Genomic DNA, 11545 nt, shown 5'->3' with positions numbered 1-11545 from the left:
TGTGACTATAGGATGTATAATTGCAGGTTAATTACCAATTTGCATTGACGAATAGTGCAGTCCGGGCGTAACTTGGATTGCTGTTTCAGTGAATATGTTGGACAGTTTATTCTAGACTCAGCCATATTCTATGGGGTTCAGCATTAAAACTGGAGTTGTGAGGTGAGAATAAGCGAGCGTATCAGTCCGAAATGAAAAAGCCCACGGTTAGGGCTCTGCGCGACACTTTGCATGCAATCACATGTTCAAAAAAACATGAAATGACTTGCACATTAAATTTACTTTTGGGAATCATGTCAATGATACATCACAATGCATGCCCACCTGTCAGGCCGATGCCCATTCTCATTGTGCTATGAAAACCCTGAGATAAACTCAAGAGACATGTCACAATTTCACAGGCTGTAGATATGGTACGATAGAACAACGGATGGGAAAACATAATTGAGCTCAGGAAACACGTGATAATCATAAAGTACAATGCAAACTGGTGTTAGAGAGTACCAGTGTGCACTGACGGCATATGTGAATCATACAGTGTGGTGCCTTCAAATGCAATTATTCTTTTAAGTGTATTATTTTGTTGTTTATATGTTGCTTGTACAATCCATAACCATATGACACTTTCTTCCCACTGTGCTCTCTACGACTGCTCTTGTAGCTGGTAGCATCACATACATTTATGTATACATAAACATGGCAAACAAATGAGCTCATTGAATGTAGGCGTGTCTAGCCAGTTAATAACATTTATGTTTGATTAATCCTTGATGTACAGTTAATGTGCATAAAGGCTAAAGCAAACATGATAAGTGTTATTACGTGGCTAGACCGCCTTACATAAGTGACTCCAGTCTAGCCATATATTCTTTGTGTGTCATTGCATCTTTCTACTTTGCATCAAGGATAAAAGCAAACATAAGTGTGACTACTTGGTACACTGGTATATCTTGGTATAGCCAGTCTGGATCTAGTTTTTTTCTTTGGCATGGTATGTTTTACTGGCTGCGAGTTCTTATGTGGTAATACTAGCTTATATATGTTCAGCATGAATGGACATGTATGGGCACAGCCAGCATGACAATGTTTTATATACTGGCATACATTTCGGGTAAAGGCATAATGAAAATGCATTGGAAAATGCTCCTCTGCACTGTTGGTGACTTGCATCTATTGGGTTTTTTCATTTGCTACCATACAAAATTGATTGCAATCTGTGTGGCTTTTACACAATGTTTCACATAAAGTGCTTTAAAATGCACCGTTTTAACTCATTACTGTGAACTGTTTCTCAAGGGAGGACTCCCCCATGACCCATGTTATGCTTAGGCGCTCTTGCTGCACTCAGTCGCTCTCCCATATTAGACACATATATTCATGCCCCCCCAGTTCAAAAATGTACCAGCCGCCACTGATCATACACTTTTTAGAATAAAGACCACATCAAACCTACTCATAAGAAGTGGACAGCATTTTCTCTAACAGTATTGCAGAGGAACCAATTGAATGATTAATGTTGGGATGCTCAAAATACCCAATTATACACATGACATCCACATGTGCCAAAAAAGTTTATTAAAAATTCAGACATACATAAATATACATATACTATAAATGCAATATTGAATTCACTTTGCGGCCAGATCTTAATCGCAAAGATCTTAATCACATATGGGGGGAAATGAACACACATATTCATAACCACAATTAGAGCAACACGATGGATGCATCAATGGACTCTTGATCTGTGGAGAACAATCCAAAGCATTTTAAGTACTATTTTGACATGAAAAAGAAAAACAGAAGACAAAAATCTAGAAGGGTGTGAACAACAGAACTATGTATGTTTCATAACACGTTAGCTCTTGGGAGTTACACTTTCGCCTTCATCAGGACGGATGGTAGCAACGCACCAAATAGAGGTAAACAAAAGTGGCAAGAGAGATGAAAAACAGGGAAGAAAGACAGTGAAAAGCTAGCAATTGAGTTGTGTTACCGTTGAGATGTAAGTATATGCGTGGCCGTTGCCGAAACACAGTATGAGGTGAAAAGGAGGTGCAAGTTAAAGAGTATCCGGCAGATGCTGCGTGCCTTGTCCCGGTTGCAAGGATCATTTTCACGAGGAAAGCAAACAGAAGATGATACCAGCAACATACACTGCCACAAAAACTGCTCTGCATTTACAGTGGGTGTCGATGTAGACGCCCCCGCAATTCATAGGACTTGCACAGTTAGGTAGAAGTGACCAATCACAATTATTCACGGGGCAGGGAACAGAGATTTCGATTGCACCACACCACCTCTGCATAATCCCCCCCTGAGCCTATGGGAGAAGGCATTCGGTTGATGGCACCTCAGCCACATTGACTAGTGCCACTCCATCAGTCAACAGTGTGATACTGTGTGTGTACCTGGTTCGCCGAGGCTGGATACACGAGTTTTCGGGAACTTTATGAGCTGTAATCTGCCCAGCCTTGAGTGCCAACATGGATGGATGTGCTCCAGCATATGCTAAAACGGAGATGCTGGTAACCTGGTGTTGGACATACTGACACATGCACACAATATTTTTAATGAGCATTTTGTTCAGATGTTATAAATTACAATTAAAAAGATTTTTTAAAAAACAACCACTTTATGGGGACACGCAGAGCTCAAGCAATCGCCTCAGTATGCAGGAATAAACGCTGTTTCGGTGGGAGCTTAACATTAATATAACATATGTTTTCACACAATAATTCATGTCAGATTTCTTCTGCTTCTAATCGGCCCAATAAGTGTGTTATCATTACGTCATTTAATGGTACTCAATGTCATCGACCTCCTCAATATGAAGGGCTGAGTAGATCCTTAAGGGATTCGAACTCCCAAAGTACATCCAGGCTTCATGTCCAATGGCAGGCGTGAACCGTGACCTCCCATTCTTGTTCAGACTTCTGTCTACTCCAAGACACATTTTGTAGCCAGCTGCACACATTTTCACAAGACCAGGGGAGACCCCAAATACTGCATAGACACAATGGGCCTCAGAAGTTGGCGTTCCAGTAAAAATGCGGCAGTAATAGCATTACTGCTGCATTGCTGCTGCATTACTGCACCGTCCAACTATAAGTTGGGTGGAAAGTTGGAGGTTTCACCTCCAGCTCAGAGCCGACTTTCTGCCCATTTTTGGCACAATTACTGTGGGGCAATTACCGCTGTGGTAATTGCACCACAAATGCCCCATTGATTCCTATGGAGAAAAAAAAATGGGCACTTACACCGCCGCTTGTGATCTGGCGGTAATACCCCCAGACCAAGTGGCAGTAACAGTAATTGCGTTGGGTGGTATTCCAGCGGATTTACCGCTTGGATACCATCCAACTCCTGATGAGGCCCAATATGTCTATTCACGTATACATTATTGGGATACCCAGTAATACATGTGCTATTAATAGAGTGAAATGTATTCCTGCATAAATATGGCGTCTTGTTGAATGATAAAGTGTAGCCCTTCCTTCCAAAGCAGGGAATCTGGACATGCAACGAATTATGGCTTCTGTTACGAAGAATCAAATGAAGTTGTCCTCTGTCTTTGCCCATAATGACAATAGGACACACCTCCTTTCATTTGTTCTGCCAAGTAACAAGATAGTTGATTAGCAGGGTGGGGGGGGGGTTGATCTAGGGATCCCAGTATCAGGCAACAAGCCTTTAGACTTATGCCTAGACATGGAACTGGCAAACCTGAGTTAGGTCGGAGTCAGTTGATCAAGTGAGAGTTAAATGAGAATTCTGTGAAAACATGTCAGTTGTGTGGCATTGATTGAAGGGTTTGAAAATCGTTCGAGTGGCTCAATTTACAACAAAAGATGTTTCGCTACAGAAAAAAAACTGACTCGACCCGTAACTCCAGTCCAGATCATCCCAATTTGTAGATATATTTCTGAGTCAATGAGTGTGTAATCCGATACCTGACGATTGTGAGGCATGTGCTTACCACCTAAAGACAATAGAGCTGCATCAGGTTATTGTTTTAACACAATAATTCATTCTGCATGCTTTTTCCTTGGTGGATAAAACCCATGACCACTGTGTGGGCTGAAGCAGTGAAAGGGAAACACGTAAATATGTATCGATCATATTCTGAATGAAGTCTTCTCCGAGGTCTGCTGCTGGGAAATCTGTGAGCGCGGTCTTGTGTAGATCCCACCCTTTATTTTGGAACTCCAGTCGTAGCATACAGAAAATACCTTTGCTAGTGGTTAGTTTTCCACATGCGATATAGCACTAGGATATTGTTGCTCTGTGACACATTTTCCATGGGAATTAAAGCCTGTACCTTTCCCTTTGCGTCATGATGTGCCATGGGGTATGTGATGACACCAAGGGATGTCCAACATGGACACAGCAGAAGATGCTTCTCCTACAAATACAAGTAGTACGCCCAGTAGAAGACGTTGACTACCAAGAAAACCAAAGGGAAAACCATCCGGGAGTAGCGGTCCACGTTGGCTGGATTTTCCACTGAGAAGAAATTGATAATTTTGCTAATTCTCTTCTTGGTCTGCAGAACATACTTGAATGTGTTATCATTTTTCTTCAAGTCACTCTCGGCACCATCGCCGCCATCCTGAGGGTCCTTTAGGGTGAGGCTTTTCTTTCTCTTGATGCTCGGCAAAGAGCTGTTGATGACACTCGAAATCGTAATTTCCTCAAGTTCCTCTGTCATGTTCTAGGGGACAAAAATCACTCATGTTAATTAGCCTCAGGTTTGTCCAAATGGAAGGAATCAGACATTGATCAAAAACTTCATTTATTTTAATTTTTTACTGGTGCACTGCCTTTTGTTTTAGAGTTGTCTATAAAACTGCATTGGGTGCGCTTAAAGACAAATGCATGCTTAACCTGCTTGGAAAGGGGGGGGGGTTAAATAGTACCGTCTAGAGCACAAGGACTTGTTTGCAATAATAGATGGTCAAGACCAGTCAGGCATTCCTAAAACCACTGATATTAGTGATATCATAAATGATGGAATTTGTGATGTCATCACTGATGTCATCATTGTGATCATACGCTGTGCAACAGGGGGCACAAACTTAAGGTGGACTTGCTTCAAATGCGAGTGCTGAATTGTAATAGTTTTGTCACATTAAATCTGATCACCTTAACTCTCTCTTAACCAAGGTTGTTTCACTGAATATACACATACTCAATGAAAAAACATAATTAAGGGACAGTTAAGGTGAATGGGTTCAGTGCAGAAAAACCCTTGAAATTCAGTGAAAAAACATTAGCTGAGGCAACGTAAGGTGAAACAATCTTATGCAACGAAACCCTTGAAATTCGGTGACGTTAAAGTGCCAGGTGCTGAAGTTGTACTGCCATAACTATGATGCCCTCATTGCATGGCCCTAAGCACACTGAAGACATCACAAATGACACCACTGATGACATCACATATGAAGTCACTTATGACATAATGAGTCACATCATTGGTACTGCAGATCACTCATGCAAGAAAGAGAGATGGAACATTTAAAAAGCATGTTTCTGTACATAAGGGTGGATTCAGCCATATAAGTTGTTATCAATATCTATTCTTGAGCTACACAACATCAGGTTAATCAAGTATTTCTTCTTTTTGTGTGTCTACTAGATAAGAAGGGATTAGTAGTCATGGTGCACTGTGACGAGGAAGAGCTAGGAGGGGTTATAGGGAGACAGTGATGTGGAAGACTGAAGTTGTGAACTTTGGGATTGTGATGAAGAAGAGTGAGGTGGGGTACTTATTATTATTAATATGGTATTTTTTGAGCATGAATATAGCTTCAAGAAGCAACGGAGCACTTTACAGAGGTATACACCAATACAGATACATAACAGAGTGCTTTACAGAGGTGTACACCAATACAGATACATAACAGAGTGCTTTACAGAGGTGTACACCAATACAGATACATAACAGAGTACTTACAGAGGTGCACACAGTGGTCGAAGTGGTCGGGAGCGGTCAGGAGCGGCTCTCCTCTACTTCTTTTAATTAAGCTTTACCGTTCCTATACTTTTATTTTAAACAGAAACCGTTGTTTTAAAATAAAAGTGTAGGAAGACGTTGAAACTTGCACTTTCAGTGCACTGCACTGGAAGTGCCCTTAAACAGCAGGTGCATGTGTTTTGGGGTTTGTATTGTGCATGGGAGGGGTCGCGGTGATGGAGTTTGTGGCAAGTGGTGCAGGCCAGTAGGGAACATAGTTCCACTACTTCTTTTCGTACACTTCGACCACTGGGTGTACAACATTACAGATGCATAACACAGCGCTTTCCAGTGGTAACAACAGAACAGATATACAGCGGAGGGTAGGATACAGAGGAGGACAGACGAGGGGAACAGCTGTACTTGGGAGGAGAAGGCAGCATCTAGTGAGTCAGGCGGCGCAAGGGGCCATGTGACGGCCTAGATGTTGAGGAGAGACACCTTGAAGAGGTGGGCCTTGAGTTCTTTTCTGAATTGTAGGAGGGTAGGGGTGAGTCTGATGCTGAAAGGGAGGAGGTTCCATAGTCTAGGGGCGTAGGTAGAAAAGGCTTGTTTTTAGGTATTTTCCTATTTGTAGCAGCGGGTTTCAAGTATGCACGTGTCCTGGCTTCTGGTGGTGCACTGTCCCCCAGAGATGCAGAGTTTCTTCGCAAGATAGCTGGGTGACTTGAAGGCGACTGCCTCATAGATGATGCAGCAGGACTTGGAGTTGATTTGTGCGTGCAGTGGGAGCCAGTGAAGGTCGATGAGGGCCGGGGTGATGTGGTCTTATCGGCGTAGACCCTTGATGAGGCATGCACCTGCATGTAGGACACTTTGCAGGGGCACAATGGTGGATGATGGGAGTCCCCAAGGAGTTCATTGCCCCCATCAAGGTGGGATAGGACCAGTGCTTGAACGGTTGATCTAAAGATGTCCGCAGGGAGGAAGGGCTTGACTTTCCACAGGAGGGAGAGCTGATACCAAGCTGTCTGAGTTTACTTAGCTATGTGTGCCTTGAAGGAGAAGTGTTTGTCGATGTGGAACCCAAGGGTCCTGGCGCAGGAGGTGAGCTCAGGTGTGAAGCACTCAGAGTTCATAGCTGATAGCCAGGTCTGTATGTCTGGGTGTTTGGTGTTGTTGGTGAGGAGTAGGAAGTCAGTCTTGGAGGGGTTAAGCTTCAAGTATGCACTGCACATCCCAAACTGGATCAGCATCAGCAAGATGCAGGTTTTGAGCCTATGGATGTCCCTGATGGAGTCAACCTTGAGGTATAGCTGTTTGTCGTCAGTGTGTTGGTGGATGTGGATGTTGTATTTAGCTAGGAGGGCTCCCAGCAGCTCCATGTATAGATTGACAATCGCTGGGGAGAGGATGGAACCCTGCAGGACTCCACAGGTGATGGGAAGCATTGACGATCTAGAGGAGTCATCTGAACAAACTGCTTGTGGTTGGTGAGGTATGACTTAAACCAGCATAGGACAAGGTTGTTGATCCTCATGCACAAATGTATGGTGTCTTTAAGTGCCTGGTGGTCTACTGTGTCAAAAGCGGCTGAGATGTCAAGTAGAACCAGGTGGCAGGGGTGGCCATAGTCAAGAATGTTGAGGGCGCCGTCAACCACCTGTATGTTTATGGTTGCTGTCTACGTGCTGCATCTGGGTCTGAATCCAGATTGGTAGGTTTGGAGGGGATTGTTGGTGTCGATGTGTTGCTGCAATTGTATCTTGGGAGAATAGCTCAAGTGCAATATGCTCGCCTTGGAAGCAAGACGACATGGAGCAACACAGGTTCGATCCCCGGGTCAACTCTTAGAAACCTCTGGGTATTAAGCACGTTATAAATAACTAATCATATCATATCATACTGCTTTCTCCATGATCTTACCTAGGAATTGAAGATGGGTGAGTGGGCAATACTTACCTAGGTTGTTGGGATCCAGAGTAGGTTTCTTTAGTAGAGGGAGGATTTGTCCTGTTTTTAGGGTTGATTGTAAAGTAGCTTGAGTTAGGGGGCTGTTGATTTTCACCAGGTAGGGAAGGAGAGCTTCCGCGGGCAGGATCTTGAGGATAGATGCTGGAAGGATGTCATCTGTATACAATGTGGCTTTGAGGGTGGCAGGGCTTCTACCAGTTCCTCGGCAGAGAGTGTCTTGAATGTAGTCCAGGTTGTGGAGATTTTGCAATGAGGGACGTGATGTGGGTCTGTGGATGCAGAGTTGGTGATATGTGCTGGCAAATCTTACTGATTTTGACAATGAGGAAGGTGTGCTTGGCACTGGATTTTTCAATGAAGTGTGGTATGGCAGGGCAGGGTAGCACGTTGACGCACTGCTTGATCGCTTTGAAGAGGGCTCTGCTTTCGTTGTCGCCCTTTACTATGGTATTCTGATAGTAGGAGGCCTTGGCTGTGTTGATTAGCTGTCGGCAGGTTGCTCTGAGTTCCTCGAAGAGCACCAGGTTGGATGCAGCCATGAAGCGGTACCAAGAGAAAACCAGACATTTCCAATAGCCTCTCATTGGCAGGCTGTACATCAAATGGACGATAAGAAAGATCTTAAATTCATTGGCCTTAGTAAAGTCACTGTAGGCAAAAGAGGGGGAGATCAAGAACTGAAACTAAGGCAAACAGAGGCATGATTAAATGTAAAATATGGACAATGTAAGTGGGTTTGAACACAGATCATGAGATGAGTCTATTTTTATGAAATTCATTTTGGACGAGAGGAAGGTGACAATGTTGGTGAACCAAAAATTCGAGTATATAATATCCATGTCAACTAATCATTATGAGAACAAGTAATGTGGGGGGCATGCAAGACTTTCCAGTTACCAGAAATGTTAATAATATGTTTTGCTAATCATATGATATAAACATATGACAGGTGTACCTTTACCGTAAGTCAATGTACACAATAATAAAAAGGTAAGGTTCAAGAGGGTGCCCGGGACAGAAAACAGGAAATGAGGAACGCCGCATAACTCTGCCCACTTTAAAACATGGGCACCTCCAGGTGAGATTGCAATACATTTTTAATTTTGAGTTGGGATGGAATAGGCTCTCATTAAATAGGATAAAAGATGCTTAAATGCACCAAGGAGGAACACAATGGAGACATGTTGCTGAATTAATATAAAGGGAAATCTGAGAAATGTACATATTCTGACTGCATGTCGAACAAGATTGGATGTGAATGATCAAAATCCATTTCTGATCCAATATACATGGCAACATGGCACGAGTATAGACACAAATAGGAATGATTTAAATGGGAATATCTGACAATGGGATAGATATAGATAATACCACACATAGTACCAATTTTGAATGTATAATAACAAGAGATAACCACATAAATAGATAGGATACCCCAGTGGAGGGTAACATTGCAAACGTATAAGGAACACAGACGATAATAGATAATGAACAAAAATATTTGTGATTTGGGTTCACAGGATGGAATAACAAAAACATTTTAATAATAAATGGAGGGGTCATTCCAAAAGGACAAAAAACTGTGGAGCTGAGTAATATTTTGGGAATAGTGCCATGAAGATGTGCAAAGGTGAGAATATTTGATGCATGTATATATAACTATCATTTGATTTAACAACAGAGAATAGATGTATGGAAGTTGAATGAGTGGGATAATGATTTGGAGCAATGCCAAATTACAAAATGGATACTGCTAACAGTCCAGTGAACAATATGGGAGAGTACAATATGATAGTCATCACATAACACAGTGGGGAAAAGCTCCTGTCCCTAACAAGGTAACTGAGGTATCGCCATAGAGATATGGAATAGTGGACGGTGAAAGACTCACAGGAATGCCTGCCACTAGGTAGCACGCGTATGGTGAAGGCAAATTGGGAATATCTGATCACCATTAAAATTTACTTTCCGTCTCTCCCTTCCTACCAATCCTCCCCATACCAACCCTAATTATTGGTCTGGGTTTTGTTATATTTTGTTAATACATTTTTTGTTTTCCAATTGTTTGGGGGAAATGTTCTTTGGAAATTATCGAACTGTGATGTTTATTGCACACTATAATGAATGTCAATTGTATATACGATGTAAAGCCCTGTCTTGATAAGGACCTATGGGTCGAAAAAACGTGTTGACAAAAGGGCAATGAAAAACTCAAAATAAAGATTTTAAACCAGTAATCTTAATCATTGAAGTTAAGTTAATTACTAATCAAGGGGGCTAGCGTTAACCAGGGAGGGCCAACTTTGGATTGTTCTACAATTAATAAGGTATGGGATACCTTAGTCCACCCATGAAGTAACCGTCCAAAGTCTATGAGATTATGGAATGATGAGCGCAGAGTGACGTTAGGAACTCTGTTTCCAAATGTATACAAAAAGACTCAGCTTGAGACTATGAAGGTTCTGAGACAAGAAAGAGGGATGTTCTGATATAAGATCTAGATTCTTGTGCAATATCTATGTGTTTGAGTATTAAGATCGAGAAATAACAAAAAAGGAAAGATGCGAAGACAGTATGTGAATCGAGAAGTCATAATGTTACGAATTATTCAGACGATACTGAGACGAGGAAGAGTACATTGAGCACCAATGCAGATCTAGAACCACGTATACACCTAATGAAATAAAAATGGCATCTTAATCTTTCAAATACTTTATTTTATGTGAAGGAATAATGTGAACATTACAAAAATCATTGATAATTGCACACTCTTTTTGAAAAAGGGTCCATAAAAACAAAGGAAAAACACCACACTATTTTGCTTAACCTTGCGGTTCAAACCACAGTGTGAACAGCACTCAAAATCGACATTTGATTCTCATGGTGTGCTGCAAACGACCTCTGCCTCAGTGCCAGTAAGACAGAGATTGTCCTCATCGGGACCCCTGCTCCCAATGAGGCAAAAAACCTGGGGGGTCATCTTCGACTCCACTCTCTCCTTCTCGTCTCACATCACGGACATCTCCTAAAAGTCCCACTACCAACTGCACCTTCTCAGACATATTCTAACTTTTCTCACCTTCCCCCAGTGGCTCACCATCTCCCGAGACCTGGTCATCTCCAGGCAGGACTATTGCAACAGCCTCTTTCATAACCTGCCCTCTTCTACCCTCCGTCCTCTCCAACTCACCCAGAACAGAACTTCGAGACATATCCTTGGCCTCAAGCCCAGGGGCCGCATCTCTCCAGTGCTGAAATCCCTTCACTGGCTCCCCCTGGTTGCAAGGATTAAGTTCAAGACCCTTTGCAGTGTCCACAAGGATTTCTGGTGTCTCGGGCCCACTCTATCTGCAACGCTCTCTTAAGTAAATACTTGCCTTCCCGAGCCCTCCGCTTATCTTCCTACAACTCTCTGTGAGTGAGCCATTTCTCCAAGCAGAGACTTGGGGGGAGATCTTTATCCTCTGCAGGTGCCACCTTCTGGAACAGACTTCCTCCCTCTATCTGTCTTGAGACGGATCTCCTTAAATTCTGGAAACTCCTCAAGCCTTTCCTCTTAGCCTCCTCCTTCTCTCTCCCCCTCACCTGCTAACCACTTCGTTTTGTTCTCTCACT

General features: G+C 42.7%; 1 protein-coding gene across 4 annotated transcripts in view; it reads right to left on the bottom strand.

The window, feature by feature from the left end:
- Positions 1-1558: 1558 nt before the first annotated feature.
- Positions 1559-11545, bottom strand: part of GABRP (gamma-aminobutyric acid type A receptor subunit pi) — a 271746-nt gene continuing 261759 nt past the window's right edge. For all 4 annotated transcript variants that reach the window (XM_069654330.1, XM_069654329.1, XM_069654331.1 and 1 more), the window contains one exon: positions 1559-4714. In XM_069654330.1, the coding sequence (XP_069510431.1) occupies positions 4406-4714 (309 nt within the window). In that variant the 3' untranslated portion in view covers positions 1559-4405. The remainder of the gene's footprint in view (positions 4715-11545) is intronic.

This window comes from Ambystoma mexicanum, chromosome 3q (assembly GCF_040938575.1).
Source record: "Ambystoma mexicanum isolate Mex_15411 chromosome 3q, UKY_AmexF1_1, whole genome shotgun sequence".
In the NCBI taxonomy this organism is placed as follows: Eukaryota; Metazoa; Chordata; class Amphibia; order Caudata; family Ambystomatidae; genus Ambystoma; species Ambystoma mexicanum.
The sequence above is the reverse complement of the archived record's forward strand: the minus strand, read 5'-3'. Positions and strand labels throughout refer to the sequence as shown.